This window comes from Danio rerio, chromosome 23 (assembly GCF_049306965.1).
Source record: "Danio rerio strain Tuebingen ecotype United States chromosome 23, GRCz12tu, whole genome shotgun sequence".
Classification (NCBI taxonomy): domain Eukaryota; kingdom Metazoa; phylum Chordata; class Actinopteri; order Cypriniformes; family Danionidae; genus Danio; species Danio rerio.
Window position 1 is genome coordinate 16,518,947 of NC_133198.1, and position 18,260 is coordinate 16,537,206.

Here is an 18,260-nt window from a genome sequence, read left to right on the forward strand (position 1 = left end):
ATGCAGGGTCTCCGATTTATGTTTTTATATGTTTGTGGAAAGCAGGCGAGTCAGCCGGACCAATATATGAGCAGGCAGAGCAGGATTCTCCCGATGGCCACCGGCGCAATACCGTTCTTTGTTATGAACCACATCACTTTAAACTTAGTAAAGGCCAGCTTTTTTGGCAATGGTGTGTACAGAGTTACATTTTACATTTAGCGGACATTTGCACTGAGCACGCAGTGAATGCAGCACATCAAGATTCGGTGTACTTTTCACTCTTCAGTCGTTTGCATTTCCCGCGGTCATAAAATCTCCCTGTCATCTGACAGCGGAAAGACTTGAGTGATTGACAGCTAATATGAACCGATATAGCGACAGGGAAGAGCAATTCCGCACGCTTTTAGAAAAAATCTAAACAAAATCGCACTACAACCATTAAATGCTCCCAAATATATTATGAGGTTGCATAGCTTAAATTTCGGGCACATATGCGACCAAAATGGTTGCAATTTCAAGTCCTGAAAACACAACTTCAGCAGTTTGACAGTATTTCTGGTTTTGACAAAAAGAGAAGGGAGAGGCAGTAAGTATGGACTAGTCAATTTGCAAATTGAGCAACAAAAAGGTAACCGCGAGAAATGGAAATACCTTGATCGTAAAGTCGCATAAATGATATTCAGTTTCTGAATGGTTTTGGCACAAGCCATCAGTCCGAGAGTTATGTCCTATTTTCTTTATTATGCAAGCTAATACCGTATACCTATGTAAAATAGAGAAAGTTTGGATATCACCCAAGCCTACCTAAGAGTAAAAGTTGGAACAGAAATGTTAGTCATGGGTAAAGTTTATTTGCTACGTCACACTCATGCTCTGATCCGTTGCTGTCAATAACCAGTCAGAACGTTCGCTTTAGCCAATGACCCGACACCAGTTTGACATGCTGAAATGGGCCAACTCAAGTCGACGTTAACCCAACAAGAGAATCATGTGGAACACACCAAACCAACTAGCCGGACTGATGCTGACCAACAAAGCCAAATGTTCTACCGTTAGATTGCTGTGTCCCAGCCCTTAGAGTAAAAGTTGGAACGGAAATGTTAAACACGGTTACAGTTTACTTACTACATTACACTCACGCTCTGATTCATTTCTGTCAATACCAAGTCAGAACACCCTCCAGCCGACAGCCTGATACCAATTTGACATGCTGAACTGGGCCACCTCTATCTGATGTTAACTCAACAAGACAATTATGTGGAACATACCAAACCAACTAGCCGGACTGATGCTGACCAACAAAGCCCAAGGTTTGACCGTTAGGTTGGTGTGTCCCAGCCCTAAAAATAAAACTTAGAAGGAAATGTTAGCCATGGTTACAGGTGCTTGAGCCATAGAAGATGTTCACTGTGATAAACTCTTGGCTCTTAAAATCATATAACTGCATGGTAGGCATTACCATGCATTCTCATTAATCCTAATGGTGCGAGAGAACAGAGTCATCTGCTGCACGCTGTGCCACCTAGTCAGCCGTTCCCACATCAAACTAACAGGGCTTAGTGACACACACTCATGTCTGAAACGATATGCTGCTACAGACAGATTCTAATCCACAGAGCCTGTTGTGCCAGCTGCTTTGAGCTGTTAGCTCAGGGTATGTCTGAACAAAAGGATTATAAAGTCAATTAAACGAGTAAAAGAGCAGAACATGTAGCTCATTAGACAGTGTGTAGAAGCATCACGAGTGCAAAGACAATGAAATCAGGGGCGTCTCTCTCAAAAACAGATTATTCAATATAAAAGAAGACTTGAGTTTGGATTGGAATGTTTGACAGCGGCTTCTTTTTTTCCCTGGAAAGTGATCAGATAGGTGCCGACAGATAAACAACAGCTCTGCCCAAAAGGAACCACAGTTACACCATTCCACCTCTCCAGGAATCCAGCGGAGACCATGAGTTCAGTCATCCCTTGGGGGACGCCACCAGAAATAGAAGCAGGCGTGGATTGATGAAGGGCTGAGGGGAGCACAGCCAATGGAAATTAAGCAAGCAGAGAAAACATACAACAGCTGTCACCCGGAGAGGTTGTTGGCATAGCAATGGGAAGAGGATGAGCGGAGTAGCCCAATCAAGACAATAACAGCGAAAAGTGACCTCAATCAACGTTTGGTGGAATATATTTACAAATAGAGATATTTTACTGCGATCCATGTGGGATAAACCAAATTAAAACATCTAAACAGTGCAGGAAACTTTGGCTTCTATAATAAAATTAAAATATTAGTTCACCTCAAAGCAGACCACACGCCTTCAGTGGTTCAATCAGAATATGGTCAAGCTATGAAAATACTTGTGCAAAAATAACAAAAATTACAACTTTTTTCCCAGTTGTGCTCCTCAGTATTTACAATGTTAACTGGCATTCGTTCGGTTGCAACTTCCTGTTTGAAACATGGGATAACACATCCTAGGTGCTGCCAAACACGACACATGAAACTTTGCTCTAACACTAAGGAGACAAAAGAGTTGAATAAAATCCTAATTTCAGTTTCATGTACACATAAAAATAATATTGTAGCTTGATAAAATTCTAAATGAACTACTGGTCTGAATATTTCAGATATTGTTGATCTACTGGGAGTTTTACACACAACTTTCCCCATGAGTTTATGGTTAATGGTAGGGCTGGGCCGATAAATTATACTATATCAAATAAAATTTATATCAATAACAATAATAAACTCTGGACTTTTTTTTTTTACTCTTTATTGATCTAAGACCCAATCAGACCGCAGAAATGTGCAACAATGGGAATCTAAAAGTGTGTTAATATAGAATTTTTAGCCATCAAGATGTAGAGATTCGAGATGTCTTGAAATTTCGAGAGGTATCGAATTCGATACATATGAGATGTATCAGGTTTCCACCAAAACACTTTTTTCCACCAAAAAAATTGATTTACAGTTGAAAATATGATTAAAATTGATCTTCTTGATATTGTAATAATTTTTGGCATAAGACTAACATCTTAACATGACATAATAACATGATATACCATACAATGTATTTTTGGCTATTTCAATATAAGACTGGTTTACTATGACACAAATGTGGTTATTTGACTGGATTGTACTACTTGGAAAGTGTTTTTGAGTTAAACATAAAAACCTTACAAAATTGTATTATTTAATTAAATTATAAATAATTACAAATCAATTGACAAATGGTTTTCAGCCAAGTGTATTTAGACCTTTTAGGTTCAGCCCAGAATTTGCCTGGTCACCTACAATCCCTACCTGAGATGCATCCTGTGATGTGATTATTGGAGATGTGCACATTGCAATGACTAAGCTAAAATGATACATTGTGCAGCCCTAGCTCAAGTGACACCTAATACAGCTAGGTGCAAATGAAAGCAGTGTCAACCATCTATTCCAAACACTAAACTGCAATTTTTTTTCTCACAATACAATAAAAAATAAGTTGAGAAAAAAACTAGAGTCCAAAGAGCAAAGATTCACTGAGGTGACACTCTAGTGCGATTTGGGAAACAGCCACTAGATGGCGCGACGACCATTTTGAAAAAAAAAAAAAAAAAATCCAATGGATCAACAGCCTATTATAACGCCTGTTTCACACCGCAAGCGTCAGCGGCGCGTGTGTTTTTGGCGTCCATGTTAACAGGTTAGAGCTTTCATACCGCACGCAGCAGCAGCGCGTCAGAGCGAGGCGTGAGCGTCGCCGAAGCAGCAGTGCAGTGATAGTTTCGGCGCTGGGTCTATTTTTGACGCGCTGCTCACGCTCAATTAAATTGACAGTGCATTGATAATGACCAAAACACATTGAATTACAGCAAAAAGTTGCAATTTTACCCAATAAATGGGTTAATAATGTCAAATGGTTTATATATAGTCAATCAAATGAACTTAAACGATTAAAAACGGCACAAACATTTATTTAGGCCCGAACTACAAAACAAAATGTAAAACAATTTTAGTATAAGTTTTGCTTAAGTTGCACACTAGTGTTTAAGGAGAGGGGAAATAGAATATTTACAGGATTTGTAGTCCATAGGGAAGTGTAATGTGGGTAGTGTAGTTCGACACTTTCTGGATGATGTGAACTCGCTGTGTTCTGTGCAGCTGAGCAGAGGAAGAAAGTTTTAATCGGCTTTGTTTTATGTTCACTCGAGTTATTCCTACCGGGGGCTGTTTGCACTGTGAATCTGACAACACGAAAATAATATATATATATATATATATATATATATATATATATATATATATATATATATATATATATATATATATATATATATATAATATAATAATAAGTAAAAGAATGGCATGCATTGGTTACTTTTGTCTGTCTCATCCTCTGCACGAGCATGAATTAACGAGCTGTTATTCTGCCACTGGACATCACTGAAGCGGAGAAGGTAACACCAGTTTGATCTGTGTAAATATCATTATAACTATATTGTATAAATATTATTATATATAGGCTTACAGCAACCTGACAATCAAAAAACAAATGACATGATATCACAGGCGATTGTCTTCTGACTGTAGAACTTCTCATATAGCTTGAGAAGCATACAGTACTATTTGATCTATAAAATTTGTAAAATAAACATTTGCAGGTTAAAGAAACAGCATAGGAGGGATCTTCTGTGGTCTTGGTGTATGGAAGGTAAATCCTGCCAATTTTAAATAAATCAAATAAACATTGGAAATGAAAATGAAAATCAGATTAACAATTTCATTTTAAAACACTGTTCGCAAAATATCTGCCAAAATTAAAAATGAAATTAAATTATTTAATTTTTATTTTCATTTTCACTTTGACAACACATCGTCCCTGTCAAATTGATAATTAAAATGAAGTTGCCGATTAAACATTTCATTTTCACTGCATTTCCGCATCAAGACTGCCAATATTAAAATGAAAAGCCAAACTGAAAAATAAAATGCAAACACAATTTTTACAAAGCGTGTTATTAGTGTTCATGCTATAATAGTGACACAATTCAAATGAAAATGTAAATTTAAACTTTCCTTTTATTGACACTTTTTCATTTCAGTTTTCATTTTCGATTTCATTTTCAACTTCAAGCTAAATGCAAAGCCTATGCTAATCAGCTTTGTCTGTACGCAATGTTTTAGTACTGATTCAACACGAGTCCTTGTACATGAGGCCCCTGGTGTTTTTATTCATGTCTTTAGTTCAACATTTTCCAGAGTTCCTGATGGTTCACTCTAAAGCCTGATTTATACTTCTGCGTCAAGTGACCGGCGTAACCCACGGCGCATGCAACGCTCATGGTTTATACTTCTGCGCGCTGTCTCTGTTGGTCTGCATTAACACTTTCGAAACGCTAGTTGGCAGTGAGGTGTAATTGTTCCTCTGTGTCGAGTTTCTTTGCTGCTTTTTTGCTTTTCCTGAACACTTCCGGGATGTACAAGTGGCTCAAACTCGCTCATTTTGAGGCAGCAACCGGCAGACGTGCAGCAACTTTAACTTTGAGGTAAACACAAAACAAAACTATCAATCCGGAGCTCTTTCACGGGACTCCACACTTGTAAACAATCGCTCGTGCCATTCGGGCGGCTCTCGGTCCCGCCCAGACTAGTCAGCACTACCAAGCCGACCAATCACAGAGCTTGCATGCAAAAGTATAAATCAGCCTTAGTAAAGCTTCAACAATTTGTTAGTTGTTATCAGGCCTGCAAGAGAACATTGTGCTTTTTAAATTTTTCTGCTCAAAGCAAATTAATTTCGGACTACAACGATTACATTGTGTCTGTCAAGCATGCCTAAACATAAACAATATGTCCCTTAATGTTTTATTATTCAGCCAGCCGGCTGGTGAGGAATGAGTGTTTATTTGTGTCCAAATGCATTTGAAGAAAACAATATAAAGCAATCTTTGACTAATGTGTTTTCCATAGTGCTGCAAAGAAAATGTCACTGTTTCAGTTACTGAAAAGAAGAAAACAAAAGATTGCTCGAGCTGTTTTATGTGGTCAAAATCTGGACAAGCTCTAAATGTTTTAGAAGGGTTTACACCTGTTTTGCCATTGTCCACTTGTGATGATATTCCCTGATAGCCCAAGAACATCACAGAGAGAGGTCTATTTGTTGTGCATATTTAAAGCCCCATTCACACAGGGCATCAGCGTCAACACTTCCCATTCACTTTGAATGATTGATGTCAGGCGTTGCCGAACTGCATTGTGGATCCGTCTGCACCACTTTAGTGGCATTGCTCGCAGAAGAAGTTGGAAAATTCTCAAATTTTCAAGTGCCAGTGGAAGCGTTAGCCAATCAGATCGCTTCATGTAAATACCCTCGCTCAGACAGTAGCTGATTGTGGACTAATTTCATTGGCTGACACTGCTATGATGATCACGTCAGCCCCAACTTCAGACACACCCTCGGTCAAGCGTTAACACTGAAGCCCGGTGTGAATCAGGCATAATACATCTGTTAGATGTCTCTCTTAAGATGTTAAAAGCCCCATAAAATGTAAAGAAAGTTTTTTAGATGTTAGTATCAGTTAGTATTGTTAGTTTTAAAGATATCTATACGCTAGTGTGCTCCAAAACAGTGACAAAATTTGCATTAAGAAAATATAAAACTGATACAAACATGTAAAGCTTGCAGTGTCACTTCTGCTTAAATAAAGCAACGTTTTTTTTTTTACGTAACCTGAAATCATAACCAATCAAATGCTGTCTCTTGTCTGACAAGCCATTTTTATTTAGCTTAACAACAAAACATCAGTGAATAGTGCTATTTCGCCTAACCTGCTTTACTGAGCTGAAGTTGCTTTTATTCACATTGGGTCATTTTTGAACAATGACAGCCTTCCTATACTGTTACCATGCTACTCTGAATATTCACTCTGAAATAGCATACAAGTATGGCTTAGTAATAAATGTAACTCCTGCACGCCAAACACTAACTAACTGGCGAATGGCATGAACTAGTGGGTTGTCTGCTGTTGTGACGCTGTGCACGTGTTTTGTCAATTTCAGGAGGCGTGGCTTTGAATCACAGTTCCTCCCTCCCGTCCAAAGATAATATGCGAAGCGGTTAGCATTTTGGCAAATCACCTACTGCACCTTTAATGCACAGTGAAGTGATGACATCAGAATGTAACTAATTATGATGTTGAATTATTATATTTCAGACATGTGCTTGCTATCTGTCATTGACAACTTTATTAGACCATTTTTTTACTGGTAAAATCAGACATTTGTCATTATCAGATTCCTTCTTGCATCATATTGAACATTATATAGGATAGAGTGGTTATACTGACACTGTTAAACATGTAATCTCATGCACAACAATTTGTGTTCGCTATGAAAGAAAAAACATCAAATGCGTGTCACAATCATTACTCTATAATGTGATACGGTTACTTAAATGATGTGCACCCTTTCGGTTTCATTTTTTTACTGTTAAATGCGATTCATACTTCCCGCGCTGCTCCCAAGCGATCGCTCTGTGCGACAAACTGAATGTTAATTACAAATTTTTTACCTGGTATTCACAGCCTATGCAGGTTCTGTTCACTAAGGTAGACTTCATTCACATGCACGCGCCCGTCCTCTCTATGGGAACAGGTCACGGTCAGCTCCTGTCACATTTGATTTCGCGGCCGCGAAAACATCATTACATGAAGACTGAAATGGCATTTTTGGGTGAATTATACCTTATGAATACAGTACTTGACTCTTTATACTCCATTTCAACACCATTGGTGTCCACTAGGGTTGTAACAATATACCGGTATGACGGTCTACCACGATTTGAACGTGCACGATTATCATACCATGAACAATTGCATATCAACGGTTTTAACCCTTAAAGACCGAGACAGCCGCCCGCGGCTAAAAATAAGTATTGCTCTTAAATGTTTAATAACTTTTGATCCGCTGATCCGATTCATACAATTCAAAGATTGGCATAAAGAAGAGAATCTCAGCTTTCCAGTGCTTATGTTATCACATAACATTCGAGGCTCCGGAGGCTCCGGAATCAGTGCGGTTACGTCATCAAAATTTGACAACGCTGATTTGACAAAGAAACGCTCGTCACTGTGTCTCCGGACAAACCAGACACGATACATTGATGCATTGTCCCTCCTCCATGCCCAGATTGGTTCAAACTCGCTATATCACAACCAATAAGCATAGGTTTCGCTTTTGTTTGTGGACCAAAAACGAGCTTTTTGAACAACACAGAATGAGAGATAGGCATACATTTATGCGCGGCTAAATAAAACGCAAAAAAAAAAGTTTTGCATGAAATAATTCTCATACTAAGTACTTTTGCATGCACAGCAGCACAGAAACATGACAAAACAGTGACACAGCAAAGACGAACTGCTGCTCTTGCTGTTTTCAAAAGACGCAAATGAAGGTGCAGCTGTTTCTCTGCATTGCAGACAACCAAATCCAAATGCATATCCACAGACAACCATATCCATGCTGGCACATAAAACCTAAGGATGTTCCATATTGAATCTAGTTTCGTTATGTAACTATTTATAGTATAGTAAATATTTATATCTATTTTTTTTACTGAGGATTTGCACCATGTTTATTTGGACTTTATTTGGACTTTGACACATTATTTATTATTTTCTTATTTTTTTATTTGTTCATTGTAAGTGGTGTTGTTTATAGTAACTGAAAATATATTATTTGGAAAAAGTCAAATTTGCTTCACTGTTCTATTATTTTGTAACATTTGTAACATACCGTATACCGCGAAACCGTCAAACCGTGGTATTGTTTTAGACGATTATCATACCGTAAAAAATTCATACCGTTACAACCCTAGTGTCCACGTTGCTGAACAACGCATGTAAAACAGTGTGAATACTTGTGCGGCTTCCTTTGCTTCTCTCCTGAACTTAAAAATATGATTGGCAAAATTGTAGAAATGCTGAATCAAGATCGTGTAAGAGGTCGAATCGAGATTGCGATTTTTTTTCGATTAATTGTGCTGCTCTAGAGAATAGTGAGATTAGGCATCGATGACATACATTTCTACTGTTTCAAAGCACTGCACCGGTCCCACGCACTAGTAATTCAACAAAAACACTATATTAATTAATTAATAGTAAAAAGCTTTTGAAGCATAATAGTGCATTAGTGTGTCATTTACAACTATTTGAATAGAAGGTCACTGCATGTTGTAGTTTAGTGTCTAACAGAGGCCAGCTGGAGAGTGCAGCCCGAAAGCCTCACTCACATAGCTTCCTACTTAAGGCTAAATTATAATTTTGCGTCAAGCACATGCATATGCGAATGCGCCAGCACAGCCTTCGTGCGGACGCATACCTCTCGCTGTGGCTGACATCGACACTGACCTCTCAAAATATTTAACTACACGTTGTAATGACATGTACGCAAGCTTTGTGATTTGTCGGCTTGGTTGCCCAGCCGAGTGTGGGCGGGACATAGAGCCATGCGTCCACGGAGCGAGTGTCGAGCGCAGTGAAGGAGCTTCAGGTTGAAAGTTTTGTTCTGTGTTTACCTTAAAGGGTCACGAAACACCAAAACACATTTTTTTGAGCTGTTGACAGTCGTATATGTGTCCCACACTGCTAAAAACACTATTAGGACACCTATATTTCACTAAAAAGTGTAAATTGGTTGTTTTTGTGTTATTTCAAGCAAATTTGTACTTCCTGTTTGAAACTAATTTTTGAAGCTGCGTCACGGTCATGACATAATAGCGTTGTATCCCAGCGTGCAGACTGGACGTCTGTGCCAGAGTGTGTCTTATTACGTCTTACAGTGTGCTGCATTAATGCATGAGTAAGGCTTGGTTCAAACCAATCAGCGCGCTCTATTGTGCAACTTCATTAATATTCATTAGTGTCACCGTGTTTACACCACAGAGACGGCACGTTGTGTTGGCAAAACAAGTGTGAAGTGTTGCTTTTATAGTTTGCTGCCATTAAGTTTCGTTTTCATTTTCTCTCTGTGAGAGCTTATCTGGATCACGTGTGGATTAACAGTGTACGCGACGCTCGACAACAATAACTTACGTGTCTAAGGAGGATTATTGTTTACCTGAGAGCTGTTCTCATCTGCAAACGCTGAGATCCGGATTCGCTTGTAGTATTCTTTTAATAAAGACGCGGCTCTAGTTGCTGGGGATTGTCCTGTCTCTACAGATTTGGTAAGTGAGCGACCAGTGCTCTTTGTTTATTCAGTTTGTTCGTATCGAATGAAGTTAACTATTGCACTGAGTGCAAACATGTTAGCACCGCATTTTGTGACCGGAATAACACACGCGGCTTTCTGACGCTACCTGCCGTGTGCATCTAAGTTTCCGGAAAATGCTGAGTTTTTTTTTCTCTCATTCGCCGTGCGGTATCAAACATTGCATGAAAAATACACGCTTAGAGCAGTTCCTCGAATCAAATATCTCGTTTGTCGCGAGGGGCATGAATGAATTCCCTGAATGAAAGAGCAAAACTGCAGTTAAAGTCCACCATTTAATATTTGGGAAATAATTCGACTACAGATGTCCATGTAGGTTAAACACCATCACTTTCTCCTGTGTGTATTTTGACTGAAACTCGCGCGTGCCCAAATAGACACTCCCACACCCTCCCACTTTAGTTCCTCCGACACTCCCACCTAAACAGAGCTGGACACGCCCACTTTTCTGACTTTTTCCAGAGTAGAGGTGTGAAAACACCCTGCTGAAACGAGGGGGTTTCATGGCCCTTTAAGGCCCCGTTTACACTAGTGCGTATTAGTTTTAAAACGGCGTTCTAGAATGAAAACGATCCGCGTCCACACTCGCGTTTTACCCAGCGTTTCTGAACTGCTCTCCGTCCACACCAAAACGCTGAAAACGCACATCACGTGACCACACACACACACTTTGGCAATCGCTGGAGCCCATCTACCCAGATGAGAGCTCTGCTAGTCGGACTTCTCATCAAGCATCTCCCGCTGGATCTAATCTCACTATATTTATTAAACGTGATATTTTATTCATCTTGTCGACATATTCCCTGACTTTGGTCACTGGAATCTATTACTTGTTCTCAGGTAACGTGTTTTGGCTGAGCGCAAAGATAAGTTAATGATTAATGTAACCACGTAGCCTACATTCTGTATATTGACTGATCGCTTGCCTTTATTTCCTATAATGTATAAACTTATTGTATGTTATACTTTTATAATGGCCATTATCGATTATTAAAACTGATATTCAGCAAAAGAGAGGGTGTGTTTCGTATTTTCACTGAAATTGAAAGGAGGCAGTTGTTATCGGCTCCGTTTTGTTATAAATATGCACACAGTGAAGATGACGCTCGTACAGCACGGCGCCTCAACATTTCTGCTGTCTGTTTAGTTGTTAATATTAAAATAAAAATAGGCAGTTCCTTATATCAAGTTTACATTTTATTGTTGAGAAAGTGAAACAACGTAGCCAAGGTGATGTGAATGAAGTTATAAAGTACACTGTTCCCTGTGAAGATTGACGCATGTCCTCGGTATGTTTTCCATATCAAACTGAGAAGAAGAGATGCAGCCTTGATCAAACTTGCGAAGTCTGAACTTACACGGAGAAGATTCAGGACTGAACTGTGTGTTAGGCTACTTAATATTGAGGAAAAGCCCCAATCAGAGAGGCGAATGTCTGCAGCCCCGCCTCCGTTTTCAGATGTCTCCGTCTTTCCCCATCCACACTGAGACGGAGCAGCAGCGTTTTAGAATGAAAACGGCCTCTCCAGCGTTTTCGAAACGCTCCGTTTTCGGCGCTCGAGAACTCCGGCGTAGTGTGGACGGATGGCGTAACCGCAGCAAAACTTATGCGTTTTCAAACTAAAACGCATTAGTGTAAACGGGGCCTAAGATTGTTGCACGTCTGTTAGTTCCCACCTCAGAAAGAGCCAGTTTTAGCTACTTGCACAATAAGGTAGTGTTCATAAAAAATAAAACACACCAGCAATTAAACTCGACACACAGAAACAAAAACCTCCCTGCCAGCTAGCACTTTGGAAGTGCAGAGCAACACAAACAGCTGACTTGCCGCACTTCTATATTTAAAATAACGAACTTCTTGAGCTGATGATAACAACGTGCATGTGATTATTGAAGTGCTTCTGACATCTGATCTTTTCAGAAACGGAAAAACGAGAGAGAAGATTGAAAAAACAAAGGAGAAGCCGAAAAAACAAAGGAGCAAATGACTCTTTCAGCAACCTAAAACTTGAACAAACTGCCATGTTTATTTATTATCATTACCTTTTGGACTATTATGAACTGAGAATGACAGAATTATTCTCTAACAGAGACTACATGAGCTGCTGAAGATTACAGACACAGATGAGGTGTTTGCACTGACTGTGGGCTATGTGTTGCGTGTTGTTTTTAAACCCGAATAAGGACTAAATGTATGATGTGTGTAGGTATTCTGCAATTGGGAACATATCTGAGACTATAAGAGTCTGCATGCATTATATGTTGCATTTATCGATTTATTTTATGTAACTGCAGACATTAAAGAAGGATATTTGGCATATTACTGATCTGCAGTTATAATCAAATCATGTTCATAGAATAGTTAGTAATAGTAATGAACATTTAAGTATTTATGTTTATAAAGCATTTAGTGAGCTTTACTTTGACATTTCCACGAGCAAGAATAATGTCGACTGAAACTTTCTGTCGTTCACCAGGCCCACCATTGGTATCCTTTTGGCAGTGGAAACGCAAGCCTGATAAATGTGACTCGTACCATACTGCAACGGGCTAATGCAGACGTTCATGTGCTACCTGGGTTGACAAAAATACATTTTAATAAAGGATGTAAACAGGGTCACTTAAAGATTGATGGTCATCAAAAATCCTACTGCTATCTATAGCCATTAATCCCCAGCTGGCAAAAGACTTCTTGGCTGTTTTTTTTTCTTCTAATTTGTCCCACTTGTTGGTGATCACTAGACCACAAGCATCTGGACTCATGTCACTAATCAGATGGCTTTGCTGCTGTGGTGTTTCTCTTGCAGTATTTTGGGAAAATGGGTTAGCAGCCCTTTTTACACAACATGGGCTCACAATCTGCCATGTGGCATCTACAGTATACCCGTTTAGAACTGATTTGAAGACTTTTTAGTTTTAGTGAGAGATGACAGACGTCAGGATGAAAGTTTAAGTGATAAACACTACATTTTAAAAGAGAAAAATTAATAGTTTCAGCTATACAAAAATACTGTACAGCTAAGAGGAGACTAAAGTCCAAATCTAGACGCACATTGTGGAAGTTCAACTTGACTGAGTGCTGGACACGTTCAAACAACTAAATAAAACAAATAAACACTGACACTAAATAAACACTCACAACAATCCAAGAATGAATCAAACAACTAAAATAAAACAAATAAACACTCACAACAATCAAAGAATGAATCAAGCTGTCCTAGATCTTACAGGATTTCACGTTATAGGCATTACGTACTGACTCAATGTGACAGGACTAGCTGCTGACGGTTATTGGTCTTTAACACATCCATGCTTTAAGTAGTAACGATAGAAGAGACAATGATGACACATTTACCTCACTCAAAGAGTATTTACGACAACAAAGCGTTGGCTTGTGTATAACGGAGTAATGTTGACGTTAGTGTCGCGCTAGCTGCTGTTGTTAGCTCGCAGCAGCGCACAACTACTCATCAAGTCAATGACTTGAAGACAGAAATTGAAACATCAGGACGTGAAAATGAAAAGATTTCAAGCCTCACCGTTGATGAAGATCTAAGCGTGCTGGATGAGCAGTGAACAGGAGCAGAGGAGAGTTGTTCGGCGTGCTGTACTGTACTGTGTGCTCGGCGGATTTGTGTGCTGTGCTCTCGCGTGCGGCGGTGCTGTGGTTGATTCCTCGCGCTGCCGGAGGAGGAGCTCACGAGAACTGACTGACAACCAGACAGATTGGACACTGCATGCTTCACACTGAGCTGAGGTCAGACATTTAGGTTACTCTATTATACACATGAAATGTTCTAATAATTTTCTAATAATAAAATACAAATAAAAACGTAACCAGAAAATCAAATTTATATGTGTATAATGTCTTATCTCACATTGTCAAACTAGTAAAATACACTGTAAAAAGCTAGGTTCCACACAGTCACTTCATGTTGTCCCAACACAATTCAATTAAGTTAACTTAATTGTTTTTACAAATTAAAGTGAATTGAACAGTATTAAACATTGTGCCTAAAAACACTTAAGAATTATGTTAAGCTAATTTTATATAGTTTGTAGAAGCAGCAAACATATAAATTAGAATAAAATAAAACATTATTATTTTTTAAATCATGCAACATTAAGAATTAAATGTACAATAAATGTTTAATTAACATAGAAATACATTCAAAAATGACTAAGTAAGTTACAAAATACGCCAAGTCACAAATTACTAATCAATATACATTTATTGATTTTCCTTTGGCTTAGTCCCTTTTTTTGTCAGTGGTCACCACTGTGGAATGAACCGCCAACTATTCCAGTATATGTTTGACGCAGCGGATGCCCTTCCAGCTGCAACCGAGTACCAAAAAACACCCATACACACTTATGCGCTATGGCCAATCTACTTAATACAATCCACTTTATACTTTACACTGCATGTCTTTGGACAGTGGGGGAAACCGGAGCACCCAGAGGAAACCAACACCAACACGGGGAGAACATGCAAACTCAACCCAAAATGACAACTGGCCCAGCCAGAACTCGAACCAGCAACCTTCTTGCTGTGAGGTGACAGTGTTAACCACTGAGCCACCAATAATAAAATTTAAAACAATTGAATTGAAGAAATTACTAAATAAATCACAAATTATGCAAAATGAGTTAAACATGCAATGGATATGGTGTGATCAAGGTTAAAATAAAAAGTAAATTGTAAATTATGCAATAATATTTAAATCTGCAACATAAATGTGCTAATTAACATCAAAATTGTGTTGCGAATTATGAAGCATTAAGAATTAAATAGGCAATAAATGTGCCTACTTTAAAAGTCATTACAACTTGTTTTGGTCTGCCTAATCGTTTTGTTGGAATAAACTTATGAATAAAAGTTGTTTTATTGATGGTAAATATTTTTGATTTAAACAATCAAGTTAAATTACTGGTTTAGTTATGTAATTTATCCATTGAGCAACTTGTAATTACAAAAAAATCTATCTATCTATCTATCTATCTATCTATCTATCTATCTATCTATCTATCTATCTATCTATCCATCCATCCATCGATGGTATATGCAGCTATGAACAGTAAATAAAATTAAAGTGACCGCTTGACAATTGCCAGCTTCTCTGGATTTACTGGGTGAATTAAGTATATGTTCATATTTTCCCATTGTATTAGTGCTTTTTTGAAAGTATATATTTGTGTAAACATGTTTAACATTGGCTAAAAAATTATTACACCAAGCATTTTAAACTTTGCTTTATATAAATAATAATGGTTTGTATAACAAGTCTTAATTGCTAATTACAATTGTCTACTAACTTGTAATAAAACAAAGCAAAAATAAATAAATAAATAAAAATGTTACTACCATCTACACTGTAAAGAAATGCAGAGTTCACACTATTAATTCGTGTTAGGACAACATGAAGGAATTAAGTTAACTTATTAGTCTTTACAAATGTAAGTGGATTGAGCATAAAACAATTAAATTGTGGCAAAAATATCATGAATTGTGTTGTTTCAGCTCATTTAAATTAATTAGTTTGAAAAAACAGCTATTTTTTGAGTGCACTTAAAAAGTATCCAGTCCAAAATAAAACCAAACAACTGTTGAGTTTAAATGTTTGCATTTATTTCCTTGCATTTGGATTATATGTCAATATTTTTCAGAACTTGTAGATTTCAAGGGACCCCTGACATAAGATGGCAACAATGAAAAAAAATACATAAAAAAGTCAGCAATACTTATGATTCATAAGTAGATTTCCATTACTGGAAAGCAACAGGGCAGACAAAAAAATATAATACACAATACTGAGGAAGTCAATTGGTCAACCACTCATTAGTTGTACAAAGAAACTTACAAAAACAAATCAAATAAAAATAAAAACACCCATCGGCAGGATTATATCAATCCACAGGCTTATAACAAATGTCTCTTGTGTGTATGTGTGTGTTTAAAAGTGAATGACACTCAAATTTGCCTGAAGTAAGATTAAGCACATTTTTTATATAAACAGTAATGATCTAAATGAAAATCCTAACACCACAGGGCGAGAACACTAATAAAAAAGACCCCAGCTTTTCTCTCGTTCTCTCTAATCATTCAATAATCCGTATAAAAGAAAACCAATGGACCAAAGTAAAATCAATAACTTAAATTCACAATTACAATAACTTAAAAGGCATCTAATGTCTTAATTCAAAAATGCGTAGCCTCGAGAGCGACAGGAAAGTGAATAGAAACAAAATCAGAAATTAGAAGAAGAAAAGAAACAGACATACAGAGATACATGCTCGGTCAGCAAGTGAACAACATTCTGTGCTTATGTAATATGCGCCAGTGGAAAAAGTCCACAGATTTGAAATGCAACCAACATCAATTGTGTCAACAAAATAAAACAAAAAGGGATGGTTATAGGCGGAAAGCCCACAATTACAGTATTCACAACAGATCAAAGATTACAGAAAGTCTTTACTGTAAATGCAATAGTTTCATTTAAAAATAAAAAAGAACACGTATTGAAGCAATCGGTTGAGTTATTTACAAGATCACATGACTCTCATAGCCATTAGTACAAATATAGAAGTAAAATGCAAGTGTTTTCAGATTTAAAATATAGCTTTTGTATATTGTTATGCTCATATTTAACATTTGTTTTTGTTTTTTTTACTTTAACTACAGCAAAATACCCTTCAGTTCCTTTTTTAAGCTCTTTACCCAGAGGGAAAATGTCCCAAAAAAAACTGATTACATATGAAGTAACACAAATAATTATTTAGCATGTCAAGAACACAGAGGAAATGACAAAAAAAAACAAACGATATCAAAATACCTGCTAGGTCTATGACAGACAGCTAAGTGCTACAATGAAGCGTTATAAAATAAAAACCGTTGTTTGCATCAGATATCAGTTAGCTTGGATGTTCATCAGTCCAACAGACATGTGCCAGAAACATTAGCTTGCTTGATTTTTTTAGAGAGAGAAAGTAAAAAAACAAACAAACAGGCACGTGTATCTATTGGCGATCGAGTTTGAGCTGTTCTCTGGCGCCCTCAAGAGGACGAGGAGCAGAGTGCGATCTGCTGGACAGTTCCCAGGTCAGTGAGCAGTTGTCGGATGCGATGTTTCAGCTGAGGGAGTCGAGCCAGTGGATCTGGAGGCTCCAGCTCACCTGTGTAGTCCAGCCAACTCTCCAGCACTGCACGGGGGATTACAATGTGTTAAAAGAATTCAGATGTTTCAATATTTTACAACACTTTACAACAACTGCACAATATAAATCATTTATTAAGAATTAGCAAATAGCTCATCGGTTGTTAAGCATTAACTAAATAGACAGTAATAAGACTTGAAATTACTTCTTAAAAGAAAGATAACACTTTAGGTCACAATTCATGGTATTGACAAACTATTAACCAACACTACTGGCTTAATAATCTACTATTAGCCGTTTATTAAAAGTTAGTAAGGTAGAAGTTGCTTTGAAGTTTTGGGTAGGATTCAGGGATGCAGAATGAGATCATACTTACACTAACTACTAATGAACAGTTAATATCTTTATAATAGGCAGGTAATAAGTAAGTTGTTATTAGCATGAATTGTGACAAACCATAACATAATGTTTTGTTTGTGTTACCAAAACAGATAACTGAATGACAGGAGTGTCAAAATACAACATAAAATTTGATCAAATATAATTACTTTACAATATAATAAAACTTTTCAATGTTTAGTCATGGTTAAACATTGTGCAGTAATTAAATTTTTAGATTCAAATGCAAAGATTTATTTTTCATATGACACAGCTGAACAGATTTATAATTGTATCTTGATTTTTAAAAAAAAAAAAAATTTCAGAATCACTCAGTTGTTTAAACCGCAGGGTTGTAATGTTACATAATGTGTATTTATATTGCGCATTTATCGTGTATGACCATACACCCAAAGCACTTCTCTCCACACCACCACAAGTGTGCAGCATCCACTTGGATTAGGTTGGTAATCCTCCTTCATCCTCATCTTTGCAT

The 18,260-nt window shown here is 37.5% G+C and overlaps 2 protein-coding genes across 7 annotated transcripts in view; both read right to left on the reverse strand.

Annotated features, from left to right (window-relative positions):
• ndrg3b (ndrg family member 3b) overlaps positions 1 to 13,897 on the reverse strand; it is a 158,582-nt gene extending 144,685 nt beyond the window's left edge. For all 4 annotated transcript variants that reach the window (XM_005161986.4, XM_009296689.3, XM_017353522.3 and 1 more), the window contains exon 1: positions 13,771 to 13,897. The gene's annotated coding sequence lies outside the window, so the exon portion shown is untranslated. The remainder of the gene's footprint in view (positions 1 to 13,770) is intronic.
• Positions 13,898 to 15,838: 1,941 nt separating this feature from the next.
• phf20b (PHD finger protein 20, b) overlaps positions 15,839 to 18,260 on the reverse strand; it is a 44,034-nt gene continuing 41,612 nt past the window's right edge. For all 3 annotated transcript variants that reach the window (XM_005161993.5, XM_073938318.1, NM_001004114.1), the window contains one exon: positions 15,839 to 17,431. In XM_005161993.5, the coding sequence (XP_005162050.1) occupies positions 17,286 to 17,431 (146 nt within the window). In that variant the 3' untranslated portion in view covers positions 15,839 to 17,285. The remainder of the gene's footprint in view (positions 17,432 to 18,260) is intronic.